The 18,182-nt window shown below is 44.1% G+C and overlaps 1 protein-coding gene across 1 annotated transcript; it reads right to left on the minus strand.

Moving 5' to 3' along the window:
• Positions 1 to 498: 498 nt before the first annotated feature.
• Positions 499 to 17,921, minus strand: castor2 (cytosolic arginine sensor for mTORC1 subunit 2). Its single transcript, XM_030360613.1, has 9 exons — positions 17,595 to 17,921; positions 12,482 to 12,552; positions 11,077 to 11,270; positions 8,985 to 9,117; positions 7,961 to 8,084; positions 7,135 to 7,248; positions 3,634 to 3,716; positions 2,856 to 2,950; positions 499 to 2,221 (listed from the first exon to the last, which is right to left on the minus strand). Exons 1-9 carry the CDS (start codon positions 17,705 to 17,707, stop codon positions 2,156 to 2,158), a joined length of 993 nt encoding a protein of 330 aa, XP_030216473.1. The 5' UTR covers positions 17,708 to 17,921; the 3' UTR covers positions 499 to 2,155.
• Between the last annotated feature and the right edge of the window lie 261 nt (positions 17,922 to 18,182).

Here is an 18,182-nt window from a genome sequence, read left to right on the forward strand (position 1 = left end):
TCTGTGCTGCTATTGTGTATTTATTTTCCCCTTTTACTGAAATCGACAGCCTGTAACCAATTTCAGAAAGACGTCAAAACGAGTCGTTTGTAACCCGACGTAGGAAATGTGCCTGCCTCTACCACCATTCTTTAAGGAGTAACACAGGCCGAGAGAAAACACTAGTTATGGCCCTGGTTCTGGGTTGTCTGAGATTGTCGTAAATTAGTGCTAGTTAACATTTGACTTGCTTCGCCTGACATAATGACACCGAACCCCGCAAAGCTTGGCTATTGTGGAGATGTTGATGAAGCAGTAAATAAACAAATGGATGCAGACCTCAAGGCAGTCGTGTAAAATAAGCTACTTGAGTGACTGACACCATAACATGAAACTGGAGAGGTCATAAAAATAGTTTAACGTTTATCCACATGGAAAAACAAATTTCCCATTCAATGTAAATTGATGAATATAACTGAAAGGAGTATGAATGCTTTACATAGACTCAACAGTTTTGGCTAAAATGTTATGGTTGCCAGTTTATTGAGTACAATTTTAACACAGAGGAGCAAATAACTGCACAAAGACAATCTTCTGGATCCGTCAATCGAGACAGAAAAGAGGAGCACAGTATGCGTTCTCCTTCTCTCACACACACACACACACACACACAGTAGCTTTCTTCCTTTTTTTTTTTTAAGAGCGGTCACCTTCAACATGTTTTTTAACACTGATAAATACTTGGGTTTTCTGCAAATAAAATCTCAAACAGAAGTACTTTTCTTTTTGTTAGGTGCAACTTGTGGTAAAGCAAGGAACAAAGAGCAAAAACAAAGAAAAAAGAAAAAGCACAGTCACCTAAATGCTTAAGACCAATACATGTCAATGTGCTGCTCTATCGGGTCCTTCGGAGCTAAACGGCCCTCCCCACATTTCACGTCAGTACTGCGGGTCTGCAGTGAGCACGACCCGCTTAAAGTGCGAGCTGGTACGAGCTGGGGAGGGGGGCTTTTAAAGTGAAAGAGTTCCCCGCATGAACCTATTAGCTTATGTCTATGTCACCGTGGTTATTATAGTAATTAATCAAAAGTGGCTCAGTTAATTATTACTCGGTACAAAACGGATACATTGTCGTCATGTCTTCTCAGATTGTGTATAAAAAAAAAGAAAAAAAAGTATATACTTTTTTTTTTCAAATACAACCGTTATCTACACGGAGACCTTGGGAGTATCATTTCACCTGTAATTTTTTTTCATTTTCTTTTTCATTTACAAGGTCCTACAGAATTTTGATTAATACGATGGTTGTCTTTTGTGTTGCGATTAAATTAAATGACTAACAAAATGGATGTATAAAAGAATAGCAGGATGCTCGGGTGCTTTAAGGGAAAAGCCAGACTTTCCTGTGTCCGTTGCCGACTGCGTGTTAGCGCCGCTTCTGACTCCATCGGTCAGGGGCCTCCTCCCTTCCACTAGCGCGGCCACGTTTTATTCTATTTTCTCCGTTATCATTTTGTTTTTGACAAGGCATCAGTTGAGGCATTCCAACATCTTGGCACTGACAAAGTCCCGTCTGTCTAGGGGGAGCTGGGGGAGGGGGGGTGGGGGCGGAGGGGTAACGCTCATGCCAGATTCTGGATAAAGGGTATTCTCCTCTTCAAACGGTTGTATACAGTACATTCTCTCCTTCCGACGGGGAAGGAGGGGAGCAAAAAATAATAAAAAGGGAACTACAGAAAGAAAACATTGAGATATGATCCTGTCTTGAACACTAAAGCAGCAGCTATCAGGGAGATGGAGGGAGGGGGAGAGAGAGAAAGGATCTCAAGTGCTGGATCAAAGGAGGGTAGAAGGGGGTGGGGGGTTGAAGGCTAGAGTCATAAGATGAAAAGAATCAGGCTAAAAGTATCCTTAGAACACTGGCATCCTTGTCCACATCCAAACACCCTCTTACCTCTTATCCATTCACCTGCACCCCCCCCCCCCCCCACCCCCAACAACATACCATACGTTCCAATCGCCGATAAAGCCCTTGGCACTTGATTTTGTTTTTCTTTTGGACAATGATAAAAGCTTCAAGGCGGGAGTGAAGACTCTGCAGGAGAGGGGGAGTGGAGATGGGGGGGGGGGGTGGGGGGGTCTGCAATAACACTTGAGTCGACCTCGTCTTCCACCATCACTGTCCCGCACTACCATTGGTCCTGAGAGCTCCAATCACACTCTGGATGTTCTCCTCAGGCACCTGGGAGAAAGGGAGGGCACAGGGACGGTTTGTTCAATGGCCGAAGAACAGCGAGTGCAGCCAACACAACACAACCTGTGTTTGAGTATCAACTCAACCCACTTCTGACAAGATCAGAGGTAAGCCTGTTCCTCCCCTAAGCCTAAGCGGAGAGTCGCTGAATGAAAGCCACACTTATCCTAAGCCCACCTCAAGTTCAAAGTCCTGTTTCCTAAAATGTGTGACCCACAATGCACAACACTGGTTGCATTATTCGTAGCAACCACTAGGTGTTTGGCTTAGTTTATTCCTATACATTTATATTAATGCCGGTGAGTGAAAACGACACAGAAGACATTTAATCATTAAAAACGTCCGTATTGTATTCATGTGTTAAACTATATACATTGGACCTAAACAATTGTTCTAGGCGTTCTATAAATGAAGTGAAGATTTAAAAATTCATGCCACACTAGTATGGGCAAATCCATATTTAATATCCCACTACGTCCAAGACTGTGTCTGTTGGAATTAGTGTGAAGAAGAAATGTAGAGAGCAGGACACGGAGCAGAGCAGGACGGAAGCGTTCTCCTCTGTATGCCGTCTCTGCATTTCATCACACAGTACGGGTAATGATTAGGCAGGTCAGCTCACCAGGGCGTGGTCAAACTTGAAGGTGCTGATGTAATAGGCTGGAATGTCAGCGGTGGCCAGTGGTTCTGAGATCTGGGCCACGATACCGCACTCATCTGCGGAAGGGAGCAGAGCGCGAGTCACACCTCACTGTCACCAGTTAACTATTAGAAATCATTCACCCCGTGTTGATAGATAGTCAACAAACACCTTTCTACTTTTTTTTCTCCGCGGTGACTCTCTTGTAAAAGAGGAGCTTTGCCTCAATGAGAAAGGGAAGGACTGAATAAAGGTTAGGCACAAAACATGGATCACTGAGGCTGAATTCTGCTCAGCTATGTGACCAAAGAAGTGGATCGGTTCATTAGAACAACACCGGCGGGTCCAGATAGCACCTGCTTTTAGAGAGAGGCGGAGGTTGAGTGATATAAATAAAAGCCTGCTTAAATTTGCGGTTGTGTGAAAAATAAGATATAGCGATTTTTCCGGCACGACTCCCACGACTTCTATTCTGGGGTTCCAGGAACAATGAAACTGAGTCAATAGGCTTTGTAGCCCTGACCACCTGTTGGTCTTGTTTGAGCAAAACTAACAACAATAACAACACTTTTTTCCTAACATGCTGTTTTTGCTGGTCTTTTTTTATTATGACATGGAGCAGATTTGGGTCAGGCTGCTTTATTGAAGCTCTCGGTTAAGTCATCCATATCCAGATATCCAAATGATTCCGTCCATGTATTATTTGTAACATACAAGCTTTCCGTCCAATCAGAAGGCTGAATCACTGAGCGGTACTCACCAAATCCCAAAGGCTGACCGCCGATGCGGACCATTTTCCAAAGCTCCCCGGACGCACTGGTGAAGAGGACGTTGTTGGGGAATCTGGATAGGATACATAATGCAGCAGTTCACAGGGCTGTCGGGGAGGACGCTTTGTCAGGATCCAGTGTGCACGGCTCAGCCACTTCTAACGCAGCTACTCTGCATGGAGAGGCCAGCAGAGGGGAATGGGTGACCCATCGCTGTAGGGGGACAAACCTGCTTAAGATCAATAGAGGGCTGTCTCATATAATACAACATACATATTATTTTTTACAAAGACAATAATTAATGGAAGATGATAGTTTTCCCAAAGCAAACACTTTTTCCCCAAAGCATATTTGAAACCCAACCAACTTGTGTGCATGTATTCTCTTTGGCATCTTTTTCATTAGTATATTACGGAATTTAAGTATAAATGTTAATCTTCAGCCGCACATAATACTGGGAGTGTTCTTAAGTCAATGTTCTTTGGGGCTGCTCTTGACTATACATTACTCCAGCCATGCCGGTGGTGTGAGGAACCTCAGCTTAGCCTCGGCAGCAACAGCAGCCCCGTAGCTGACCATCGTCCCCTGACACCCCCTATACGGATTATACCACTGACACTAACGTTACCAACCACTGATAGGAGTTACTTTAGGATATAATGAATTAATAAGCTGAAAATATTCTCCTGCAGTGCTTGAGCATCTTTTTTTTGTGTTAATATTGCGCTTACTACAACTTAATAAAGAAATCAATCATTTTATTCAGAAAAAACATACTGTAGAATACCATGAATGACAAATCAGTATATATATATATATATATATATATATATATATATATATATATATATATATATATATATATATATATATATATATATATATATATATACATACATACATACATACATACATACATACATACATACATATATATATATATATATGTATATATATATACACACATACATATATATATATATACACACATACATATATATATATATATATATATATATATATATATAATGGTGTAATTATTGGAAGTGCTATGGTGAATAATTGATTATCGTGAATGCGTTTCATTCGAAAAAAGCTGTAAAATCAGATAAATAGTTAAAATAATAAAATAATAAATAACGTACATTTATATTTGCATGATGGATAAATACAAAAGCAGACCGATTAGAAACACTGATGGCTACTGTCATGAATGTATCCAAAGGGGCTCTTGTTTAATTCCATTACACCACACCAAAGAAATTAATTGGAATTAAAAGGTGTTTGTTAATGACACACCTTATTAAAACAGATGAAATTGGATTTTAGATGAATAAATTACCTAATAATTTTTTATTAATTAATTGCACCATTGTTTGCAGTATCAGAAAAGGACTGTTGCGGTTTCAAGAAACATTTTATTCAAAGTAGTCTATAGTAATAAATAATAATTCAGTGAAAACATATTAGACGACCATCATTTATTGGATAACATAGACTTAGACTGGTGAATGTCTCTTCACTGCGCGGCCCATTTTTAAATGTTCTACAATGCATCTGCAACGTAGCATCGTCTTTGCACTGCTTAGGGGCCCCATTCGTTTTGCGCTGCTTCAAAGAGCTACTTCTACCTCTTCTCCTACGTCCCGCTGTTTCCTTATGAAGTTGCTATGGTTCCAGTCAATCGTAACCCACAACGAAAGACATTAATAGGGCGTCAGTGAGGAATAACTAACTGCATTCTAGCAGGGCATATTCGTCCTCAGAATAAACATTTTCATTTTAATGAACACGCACACCTATCCCTACGTGCTCCAAACACTGTCTCAGTGGGACTGAAGTCCTGATTCGATGTACATCTGTCACGACCCAGTATCCCCTGACTTGGACCTCTTCCTCCCCGTCTGCAAACAAAAGCCCTTGCTCTGTCATCGCAGGGTCGCTTGCCACGCTACTCTGCTAGTTAATCACAAATCTAGCGCTGCATGAACTGCACAAGATGGGAGGTGGGTGCTGGGTAGTGGGGCTGGATGGGAGGTGGGTGCTGGGTAGTGGGGCTGGATGGGAGGTGGGTGCTGGGTAGTGGGGCTGGATGGGAGGTGGGTGCTGGGTAGTGGGGCTGGATGGGAGGTGGGTGCTGGGTAGTGGGGCTGGATGGGAGGTGGGTGCTGGGTAGTGGGGCTGGATGGGAGGTGGGTGCTGGGTAGTGGGGCTGGATGGGAGGTGGGTACTCTGGGTAGGGTTGGAGGTGGAGGTGGGTGCTGGGTAGGGGTAGGGGGGGGTGGAGGTGGGGGTGGCAGACGGAGACAGACGGGGGTGAGTGAGGAGGAGGGCATAACTCAGCTCTCTCTCAAATCCAGCGCTGTGTGAGCCACATAGAGGGGAGGATGGGAGGTGCGGGGGGGGGGGGGGGGGTGGAGGTGGCGGTGGCAGAAGGAGCAGACGGGGATGAGTGAGGAGGAAGGCATAAGTCAGCTCTCTCTCTCTCTGAAAGCCGCTGTGTCACTGGCGCATAAAAGGTGCATGGAGCCAGCAGCCGCTTCTCCATCGCCTAGCAACGGATCACCCCGCGTGCTCCTGGGCAACACACTGCAAATTTGCTTTGTGCTTCGGCGGTAGAAATAATACGCTGCTTCGGCCCTCGCGCCGGGGCCGCCGGGGGGGGGGGGGGGGGGGGGGGGGGGGGGGGGGGTGGTGGGCTGAACCAATGTTAGACCTGTGGTTGTGCTTTTGCTTATATACCGATAGTCCTACAATGGACTGATCATTTGTTGTCTTACGAATCTCAATGAGGTTTCATGTCAGAAGCAAACACTAGCATAGGATACACATCTCGTCATTGAATTTCATTCATTACTCAAAGTGAACCAATGATGAGTCTGAATCTCTCTGCTCTCCCTCTACGTTCTCCTGCAGACCCGCTACACTGACCTTATTTACACCTTATGGTGTCATGGTGGTTTCTCTGGCAACGATCCCCCCTGACAACTACAGGGGAGCTGACCATCAATAAGATACCTTATGTTACAGTTGATACCCCCAAGGCGAGCAGCACTCTGGGTTAGCTCCTCATCCAACATGCAGGACTGGACCGGACAATCACATTGTATGACTTATTTATTCAACCAATGTTTCTCATTCTAAGATCATGGAGGAACTGTGGAAGCTTAAATCGTGTCTGCAGTGTACTTTAAATCCCCTTATTTGTCCATTTTTAATCCCTTTACTTCAAAGACCCATTCATTTTTAAAGTGTGTGTCTTTGCTGTGTTTCACCGGGCGGCCATCGTCAAGAACCTGTTGGTTCATCCACCAGCGGGCCTGGGTACAGACGGGCTGCTGTGTGTGTGTGTGTGTGTGTGTGTGTGTGTGTGTGTGTGTGTGTGTGTGTGTGTGTGTGTGTGTGTGTGTGTGTGTGTGTGTGTGTGTGTGTGTGTGTGTGTGTGTGTGTGTGTGTGTGTGTGTGTGTGTGTGTGTGTGTGTGTGTGTCACCTCTGGGCCGTCTGCTCGTCCATGACCAGAGAGATGTAGCCCTCGATGAGGGAGAAGGAGAAGAAGCGGATGTAGCTGGAGTCCTCGCCAGCACCTCCTCCCGCCTCCTTCGGCCTGGTGGGGGGGGGGGGGGGGGGGGGGAGAGAGAGGCCGGTGTCATCCGGCGGTCTAATGATACCCAGGTATTACATCACCCTCCCCGACACCACAGCGGTGATAGGGGTTCCCGCTTTCTAAAGGTTGTTTGCCATCAAAGCGCCGTCGGTGGGCTCGCTGCCTGGTTAAACGGTGTCTGGGATCGGCTCCTGGAGGCCCCCCCGGGCGCAACGTGTGAACTATCACAAGGTATTGAAGGGGAAGCGTGGGTCTTTTTAGTGTTGCCGGCTATAAATGGCCCGGACGTCTGGGTCTGGTATAATGGAAAAAGTGAGTGTGCTCCAAGGCCACTACGGTATTTTCCACCATCCTTAACAGGGAAGATGAATCGAATGTTGTTCTTCTTACGGTAAACACAGCGTGTCTGCTTCTGAATTTGTTCCTCGTTTTTTGGCCGGGAAATAATGGGGAATTTGTTTTGGGGGTTCACTTAATCATCATTTAAAAATATAGATATAATAATCAACGACTACAACAATCATTTTCAAGATAATCACGCCAAAGGAAAGTTCAGCCTGGGTAACAAAAAAAACATGTAGAACACTATTGAAGCCTTCCTGAGTACATGCAGAACAGTAAGGCGAGCGGATCCATCCAAAGGTGGAAGGCTGAGCTAGCCTAGCCTGGCACTTGCCCCGCCCCCCCAACCCCCCTGCCCGAGGCCCCTTACCCTCCGGAGTAGAACATGACGTCCATGAGGAGGGTGGCCACAGAGGGCAGGGTGTCAGGGTCCAGGCTGGTCACACAGAACATGTTGCTGGGGCTGGAGAGAGGGTGGATGACCGGGCGGGGCACTACACACACACACACACACACACACACACACACACACACACACACACACACACACACACACACACACACACACACACACACACACACACACACACACACACACACACACACACTCTGTAATTTATTTCAAGTCTCAAAATATGAAATAGTCCATACTAAACAGCGTCTACTATTTATTGTATCTACATGTATCTTCATCTAATCTATAAAATATACAAAGTTAGAATGCAATAGTACATGGTGTGTAGTGTGCATTGTCATCACTGCTCTGTGCCATATTAAACTAGCGCTGAATTATCTGGTTTCAAACAGTGTTGGCCCAACAACAAGCGTCTACCTAGAACACATTTTCATACCGCAAGAAAAACAGCATCAAATTGGACAAGATTAACAGAACAAAGTCAAGATACTGGATGTTCTGCCTTCTGAAGCATGCTACATTTCACAAAGGAGAGCAATGCATTGCAATTACTGTGCTCCAAAGTCTCCAAACAAACCAGTCTGAGTGAATGTAAAACTTTTTTAAATAAGCTGCTCTGTATTTGGCAGCTATTTTAATGGAATATCTGAAGCCTTGTCTAGAGAATATCTTAAAAACAGACTTGAGGAAAATAAGATATACAACTACTAACCTTGTGTTCTGATAACTATGGCTATTTGGCATTCTTTTCATAGTTATTTCTTCCATGTTTGATTTTTCTAATTTTTTACTTGCTTGCGCAATCTTGCGCAAGGCTAGGCAAGTACAACAACCACCTTCATCCACAGTAAACTCCCAATCAAAATGTAGGAAAATACATCAACTATCGTCATCCACAGTAAACGCTCCAATCACAATTCCCCATCCAGATCGGCACCGCCCACGTCTGCCGAGTCACGGTGAGTCCGGCGCCGCTTACCGAGCTTGGGCTTGACGAAGCCGTTGGTAACGCCCAGGCTGTTGGCGGCCACCGTCTCCCCGTTGACCACCCGCAGCAGGGTGAACTCGGAGGACAGCGTGTGCATGACCATGGGCAGGTCTCGTTCTCGAACCTGAGGGCAGAGAGGGAGAAGCGCGACCGGAAAATAAGTGATACGTAAAAGCAAGGTGCTAAACATCGGGGACTTGAAGGGGCGAGGGGTTGACACTGCCTCGCACAATGTGTTGTGCGAATGTGGATTGAAGTATATTCTGTTCCGGATATGCTACGTATTTTTTGTCTCTCTGCAAACCATACATCGTAATAAAACACAATGGAAGAGGTGGGAAGGGATATGACCTATGATGAGAGTAAAAAATAAAGTTTGTTCATTTTCCTTTTCTTGCTAAAGCAGTCTAATTTGCATTTTAATAGCTTCAAAATTGGAATACTTATCGTCCTCCAGTTTTCCAGATAGAAAGGCTGCGACACAGCGCTTAGGAAGACACTCCAGACCACTGAATAAATAGCTGGGACTGCATTACCCGCGGATCAGAGGCCAATTTGGGGACCAAAGCCTAGAGAGAACTTAATGACGTTATAGACCCTGATAACCTAACGCTCCCAATGACGATGGAAACCTTAGTCAAGACACGCATGTATCCACCCACGTATGCACCTACCTACCTACCTACCTACCTACCTACCTGCCTACCTACGTGCACGCACATGTGCACACACACACACACACACACACACACACAATGCAGTCACTGGTGAATCTATAACCTGGTGAGAAGGAGAGAGAGATAGGGAGAGGGAGGGGGGGAAAGAGAGCGAGAGCGAGAGTATGTTTGGACACAGCGTGGTGGTGTGTTCCCCCACAGAGCCCGAGTAAGGCTTCATCTCATTTGTAGTTCGCAAAAGCCCTTTGGGAGTGGGCAGAGCTGTGGCTCGCTGGAGAATGAATGCACTCTACTACGGAGCAGTGGGCACAGCCAATCATTAAATCAAAAGAGGCCCTATTCAAGACACACAAACACACATGCACACGCATGCAAACACAGCATGTTGTTGCACAAAGAAGATAAAAGCAAGGAAAAAGCATAGTGTATAGATATAAAATATACATCTAGGGCATTCGCCAGTGTGCGAGAGAGAGTCTCTCACTCTCTCTCTTGCTGTCACCTTTTGTAATATAATCAGACACACCAAGCAAGGCAGGGATCAAGACAGAGAAGAAAAAAAGAGCGCAGGAATGAGAGAGAAAAACAGGAGCGCAGGAGATGCACGCTTTAGATTGAGGAGCTGTCAGCCGCGGGGTCGACAGGCAGGATCAAGGGTATTATGCCTCCATCCCCCCAGTCCGTCTCTCTATTACACCTGCAATCAAGGTATTGTTGCATAGCGAGGGACGAGAGGTAAGCGAGCGAGAGAGAGAGGTGGAGAGAGTGAGCAAGAGAAAGAGAGAGAGGTCAGCATGTTACCTGGAATTCTCACAAGAGGCTCATGCTGATCCTTTCTTATGCAACCAGCGAAAAGATAATCATCGACGTGGGTTCTTTTGTTTTCATTTCAATAAACAAGCCGAGCCTGCCTCACCCCCTACACCCACCACAGCCCCCACCACCCGAGCAAAGCAATAAAATAGGATTCCATGCTGCCAATAACAAGGCTCCGTTCTGAACCGTGCGATAAACCACGGTGACGTTAATGAAAACAGCAACATAAAAAAGAAAACCTGAAATGCAGCTCCTCTCCCCCCCCCAACCCTTAACCTCCCCCCTCAAGACATAGGCTTTTACCGTTATTGGGTTTTCATGTTCAGACCTATTGCTGGGATAAAAGGCCTTTTCAACCTTCTGCAGTCACAGAGGCACACCGGTAGACGGGCTAAGCTACGCATGGGTTCTTTGAGGGAGCTGCAAACGCTTCAGACGAGTGCTTCAGTTCCATCTTCAAAAAGAAAAAGGGCTTTTTTTTAAAAACCACCACTCTCACTCTCTTTAACAGCACTGAAGAGCACTGAGTACAAAGCAAGTACGACATGGCTCTGTGCCCTCAGGCACAGAGCAAGGAGCCCTGCACTCACCAGGATGAAGTCCGTCTGATACGTCGACAGCATGAACACGGAGATGTTGTGGTCGGCCAGCGGCGCGATCACCGACTTGGCGATTTTGGTGACGCCTATTGGCTGAGAGTTGGCCGCGTTCCCGCCCCCCGACACCACGTTGAGGGCCAACCACGTGGCCTCGGCCACGCTGATGTGCTCCGACTCGGGCAGCTCTGAAATCACACAGGAGGGAGACGTTGTTATTCACCCAACATGTTCGTCTAGTGGCCTTTGGTGTAGCACCATGTATACTGACATGACAGTAAACTGAGGGTAATGATGAAGGAAGAAAGTGATAACTACACTTTGGGTAATGGTTTTATTATATTGGCTATTTTAACTAAGTTAGGGTTAGGTTTAGACTCACACAGTTCACATTGCGCACACATGTATCCCGAAGACATGTAATGAAATGCGTCTTTAAAATTCAGTTTTTGCACTACAAACATACGTATATGGTGAGGAGGTGAATTACTTTTGAAACAAAGAATGAAAGCGGTAGAAAAGCATAAAGCGTTGTCGACAGCAGAGAGATTTAAAGTGACACTTATTGCTGGCGGAACCGACTGAAAGTGCAGAAACAGTGCCAACTGAGGACATCAGCCTGCCTCCTATTCTGCGGATTCCTCTCAATCCAGTTCCCATGGCTGGATCAAATTGGGTTACGACTTGTATGGACATCAAAATCAAAACCAATAAGAGAATACCCCCGCTAAATAGGTTTCTGCTCCCTCGTGATAAATATCGTCGTGCCAAACCGCCGCTGTGGCCTTTCAGCGCGCAGAATGGCCTTGGATCAGCCGCGGACGTTAATACCACCTAAAACTGTCAATGCTATATCATCAGAACCCTTTTCTTTTTCTGTGCCTCGTTGATTAAAGAGATTTACGGGGCCTTGTTGCTTCGGCCGCGCCTCACGTGGAGTTCAGGCTCTGCAGAGCGGAGCATGAACCCCCCCCCCCTCAGTGCCTTCCGTCAGGGAGACGCAGAAAATACCTCAAGCTGTTACACAACAGACCGTGTATCCACGGCAACCGATGAGGGCCAGTAATGACATGGAGACGCTACCTCAACCGACTCGGGGGAACAAAAATAAAATTGAAAAATAAAAGAGACTACATACTACATGCTGCATATTGCTTCAGCGCCTGTGTCATTACATATAACCAGGGCTGCCTCACACAGGGCAGCCCTGGTTATATGCAATGACACAGGCGCTGAAGCAATATGTAGTCAAACACCGTGGGTCAACATGCGTGCTGCCGTCAGGACCACACGTTACATAACATGCTCTTTTTCTCTTTTTCCTCGGTTGCCTGATGATGAGGGGGTTGGGGGGGGGGGGCGTTGCCGCGGCAACCTAATTGCCCCCGGAGAGGCCCACCTTTGAAACCTTCCTCGTCCACGATGATGGTGTAGTCCTCAGGGGTCTCGGTCAAACTGAAGAATTTACACCTGTGGAACCGGAGAAAGAAGAAAAGGGTGTGTAAGGTTTTTGAGATGAACTCGAGTGGTGAGATAGAAGAGAGGACTTCAGGGACAACCTGCTTTTGTGCGTATAGATATTCGATAGAAGAAAGAAAATTTATGGGGTGTAATCTATATTGATGTCCATATAGCCTCGGTAATAGTCAGCATATCACCCAATGAGAGGTGAATAGCCGTCTATACTTCTGACTTTGCCAAACTGATTAATCTATCTGCAGATCCATCCAAGTCTGCAGATTTCACTTCCTCTTTGAAGATTTAGCCAATTAAAACACCAAAAAAGAGAGCATGCATAGCTCTTGAGTGCAAAGGATCTTAAAGGTGTAGTGGGGAGGATTGGGTGGAACCTACCGGAACGGGCTGGGTAGACACTGCATATAAAATCATCAAGTATGTTGATAAGTAAAATCAAATAAAGAAAAAATATATTACCTATAGTTTTACATTCACAGGATCCTCATTACTTGACACTGGGCTACTCAATGCTATAGTTATGGAATTACCTACCGGTACCTCACACAATGCAGGCCAGTACAGGCCACCGTTATCTTAGGAAAATGAGTGGTGAGTGGGGACGGGATACAGTTGTTGATTGCAATCTGCAAACTCACCACTAGTGGCTACCGACATTTGACACACTGGACCTGTAAGCGGTAGGCGAAAGAGGCCGATGCTTAAACAGGGTGCATTCATCCAGTTTAATAAGCAACAGGAAATAGGAGAAAAAGTATGGCCTCTCAGAACAGGACTACACCTACACATAGCCCACATTGCGTTGCAGTGTGAAGACAGCGCTAACATTGGTGCCAGATGGGACTAGGGAAAGGAAGGCGCGGCTGATGCTAAAGTGTTAACAGGCTAACGCGATGTTCCGCCCATAATCACACTTTTACAAGGAAACCCAATACCAATTCCATTTTTGGAAGTGACACACACACATACACACACATGCACACAAGCATGAGTCAGGTGTGCATGCTGTCAGGAGTGATAAGGTTTACCATCAAGTAAATCATGGTCCCTTAGTCAATGTGAGAATTACCAGTGAAGCAGCACAAAAACAGACACACACACACACACGCACACACACTTTAACTAAATAAGATATGGTGCTGCTCAGCTCGCTCGACAAATCTTTCTTTCAAGAAGTTGGTGTCAACTGCTGTGAGAGGAATTTGTGAAAGACCATTAATCTGTTCTGCCTGAAGTTTATGGAAAACATAATCCTTTCCACTACATTTCGTCTTTTTAGATACGCTTGGAGAAACAGACCTCTTGGATCTATGTCCAAGCATATTGCTGGTTATGGTTGTGCTTATAGTAAGTAGGTACGTCCCTGCAGAGTACACATATGAACAACGTGTAAACGAGTTAAGACTGCTGTTCACAGTTCATAAGGTTGGAATGGAAAGCATTATCATTCAATCGGTTCACTGTTTTCCCCAACACTAAAAGGCAGTATGGACTGTGTGCACTCCATATGACCTTATACTCAAACCTGAGAATAAAACGCATGATCCAACCGTAAATGCACCAGGGACCAAAAAGAGAATTTCATCATCTTAACCACATTGGGAGAAGGTCAGTGAATCACATGACGACCACGTTGTAAGGCCAGCTGGGAGTGAGTACATGTAGGCCCACCTGATGATTTGCTCCAAACGGTTTACCAGAAGTAGATGACAAACACTTACATGATGACATCAGACATTTTTGATAGCCTTTTGTCATGAATACCGCTGAAGACTCCATAAACAGAGCTACCACGCATTCCCACTGTATTGGTGGTTTGAACAGGCGTGGTGTCCGACAAAATGGGTGCCATCTTTTTATTATTGAGCAGGAGCGTTGTAAACACTGCATAAGTGATGGATGACGTAAACAGTTATTTGCATGTTGAATGTGGGAAGGGAGGCGGTGGGCACTCAACCCGATCCCCAAGCAGAACCCGATCACAAGTGGCCACCGAGGCCACATGTTGAGATCTGTGTAACTGCAGGACTGATTGCAATGCCTCCTAGACCCAATCAGGGTCTAGTATGGGACAAGATGCTTTGCACATTAAACAGCTAAACTGTGCATAACATTTTGCAGATTTTTCTCAGGTTTGTAAAAAAAAATGCAAATGGTCTGCTTTGGGCTTAAAGGTGTGAAGAATTTGATTGTATGGAACATTCAATTACTTCCTGTGCGTTATCAAAATAAACTGCCAAGTTCCTTGAAATGCCTCATCTACCTCGAAGCTACTCAACCTTTATGGCTGGTCACAAGCAATGTTTTTATTAAGACAATTGCTTGGCTACTACATATATTTATGACTTGTCACCATATTGTGAAATTGTTAACCATGGTTCATCCCATCAGCATTTGTGTCCATTCAGAAAGCAGAGCGATGCAAATGAATCCCTGTATGTCCGAGGTCGGCTGAGTCAGCCAAACAGCCAGCACGCTACGCATTCTAAAGCGCATGCAAGGAACTTGACGAGGAGTCTCCAGATGAATATCCATCACTGTGTTCTGCTCTGTAGTGCTTTGAGCCACCTGACAGCACAGCAACACTTTGGTTCAATACGCAAAGCCCTGCACAGATACAGCCCGACTGCCGTCACAAAGAGGTTCCTCCTCACACAGCCCCCCTAATAGATATAGATCGACTAAGAACAGAAAAATACAAAGACAAAGCAAGAAAAAGCCCTTCAAAAGGACAACTGAAGGAGTTGGAATCCTTGGAAACAGACTCAGAAGTCGGCTCTCATTGTTTCAGGTAGATGGTAGGTTGTAAGGAAACTAGGGTTAAAAACTAGAGTCACAATATAGAAAGGATCCTGGATCATCATATGAAATAAGTAGCGAAATAACACATTTCCAAGTTGTTCAATTCTCAGAAGACAGTTTTGGCCTTAGCAAAGAAGATAGGATATTGCGTTGCTGAAGGTATCTTCTGTAATGTGCTTAGTGCAGTGTGTGAACTTCCATAATGTGAAATCATAGTGTTGACTCCGTTGCTGTCTTCTCTATGAAAATATATAGCCTCTTGCGCAAGATGAAGACAGGCTATATCCTCTTCAAACTCTAATTTCCCTCCTCCTCAACAGCATCAAAATGTAATCCAATAGAGTAGTCAAATGTTATTCTGGAAAGAATATCATGTGCAATATATTAACCCAATATTGTCACACATTTCCAATTATTAAACATTTAACAAGGGTAGGTCTGTTTGTCTCAGTTGGTTCATCACATAATGATCAGTTATTCAGTCATTATTGGTCTAAAATGTAATCCGTATTGGCAGTAGTGCTCAAAAACAGTGTTTTTGTGCCAGTATTTTTGAGCGAAATTAAATTATTTTAAACCAAATGTATGATGTTGAACAACAAAGATGATGATAGCCAACCATGGACACAAATCTTGCACCGCAAAAGGAAAGGTCAAATGTAACGATAACTCCTAGCCACAATTTGCCATTTATATTGAGCCCTAGATGTAAAGGAAAACATGGGAGATGATCAGATGTCCTGCTTTGCAAACCTATTAGGGGTCAGCCTCGGAGGCCTACATGAACGAGACACCACCATTGTACCTTAACGTCATCCATGCCCTGTAGGCCTACTTCAATAAGATCACTGAACACATACACACACACACACACACACACACACACACACACACACACACACACACACACACACACACACACACACACACACACACACACACACACACACACACACACACACACACACAAAAGGCTAAGTGATAAAAAAAGGCTTATGAGGGAGTCTAAAATGATGAATTGAAAAAAATAATAGTTTTTGAGAAGACTAGAAACAGATGTGAACAGGAGCCTGCTTAATGTTTTATCATTATGACAAACACTGGAATGCTGACCGAACAAAAGGAAATCATTTCCTAAACAAGACTAAGCTGTTTTTCATAGAAATTCAAAGCATGTGTGTTGCATGTTGATTTGGGCTCTATTGCATAATAATCAAGGAGATATTCAACTGGATTTAGTGTTCCTCACAGATTAGTAATAGGCCCAGTAGTGATACTGAATACTGTGACCATAGTCATCTTCAAAAATACAAGCATTGCATGGGCTCAACAGATATTTATTAGCCAACCAATCATAAGCCTAGGTTGTGACCTAGGCTAATGTTTGGTTTACTAATATGTCAATGATCTTATTAACCTCTGTTAATATTGCCACAACCAACCTTCATGCAGCGAGAAGGCCTTAAACACCTCAGAAATAAAGTATACTACAATAGAGGCTAGTATTAGTGTTTATGCTTACAGTACAATTTGTGTTGCACAAAATATATTTAATTCACAACATTGCAATATTGAGTTAACTTAAAACAAATGTTTGACAAGATAAAATGACTTTTACTGTAATAAAGAATACTACTATAATATATGTTGTGAATGTCATCCACATTAAAAATATATATTATATAGTCATGATGACAGGGTTACAAATGTAATTAACCGATAGTGTGCAAGACCAAACAGATAAGCCATGCAGGGGGGGGGGGGGGGGGGGCATCAACCATTGAAACATCTTAATTATGTTGAAATATTATCAAGAAAGTAACTAAAAACTTCTGTTTGAATTTTCATCCTCAGTTCAATGTAAGACGATTGTGTTTATTAAAGGAAAACAATGAGAAGGCTATGTGCTCTCACACCCCTTCGCGTCGACCCAGCTAGTCTACAGATGACACAAGGCTACAAAATGACACCACAAAATAAGGGTAAAAAAATAACGGTAGGCCTTGTAACTAGTGTAACGTATTTGCAGTCGCTAATAAACTATCTTTTAATAAGACTTGTACTGGGCCGAGAATTTGGCTATTTCGACCAAATTCAAAGCATGTTGATGCAGCCTTGCCACTAGTTTGCTGTAGTGTTACGATACTCCTTTGGTAATACATATAAAGCTGGAGCACAAGGAGAGGTAACACACAAGCATTGTTAACGTGAATCGTGTCTGTGAAAACACTTACCTAGTTTTAGAAGCCAAGAAGGCGAGTTTTATTAATCCATGAGTGCATATCTGGATACCCTCCTTCTCTATACTCGCCACTTTCAAGCTGTGTTCTAGTATATGTAGCTCCATCTTTTACGTCTTCTCATTGGATGAACAGCTAAAAGGAAAATCTATACACTTTTAAATAAGCATCAATAAATAAATAAATACACACATATGGCTAAAGCTTATTGAAAGAAAGGGAGAAGAGGGGGGAATAAAGAAAGCAATGAGGTAAACCGACCGACCAAATGTCAAGCCACCCGAGTCCAGCCTACAGCGCCGTTGTTTACTTTTCCGGTATAGCTCTTTCAAAGTACATGTCACAAGGGGTGGAAGCTGTGCTGTCAGCATATTCTGGGTTTGCACATGTGCTCTAATATCTTCCAATATTTAGCCTCCCTCTTAATTAAGCATATCTAAAAGGGAGGAGTAGAGGTAGTTATTCCAAGAGATGATGCATAGACTATTAAATAACTCGAGAAATTATTTCCGTAATAGCATACATTTTATTCATTTAGAAAACAAAAGGTCAATATTTACAGTTTGCAATTCAAACTTTGCG

Source organism: Gadus morhua, chromosome 7, assembly GCF_902167405.1.
Source record: "Gadus morhua chromosome 7, gadMor3.0, whole genome shotgun sequence".
In the NCBI taxonomy this organism is placed as follows: Eukaryota; Metazoa; Chordata; class Actinopteri; order Gadiformes; family Gadidae; genus Gadus; species Gadus morhua.

Excerpts from the sequence above, each read along its gene's own strand:
- castor2 (XM_030360613.1), bottom strand. The coding sequence starts at position 17,707 with ATGGAGCTACATATACTAGAACACAGCTTGAAAGTGGCGAGTATAGAG. Across the intron at positions 11,271-12,481 it reads GGACGAGGAAGGTTTCAAAG|AGCTGCCCGAGTCGGAGCAC; the intron begins GTGGGCCTCTCC and ends GTGTGATTTCAG. Across the intron at positions 8,085-8,984 it reads CTTCGTCAAGCCCAAGCTCG|TGCCCCGCCCGGTCATCCAC; the intron begins GTAAGCGGCGCC and ends GTGTGTGTGTAG.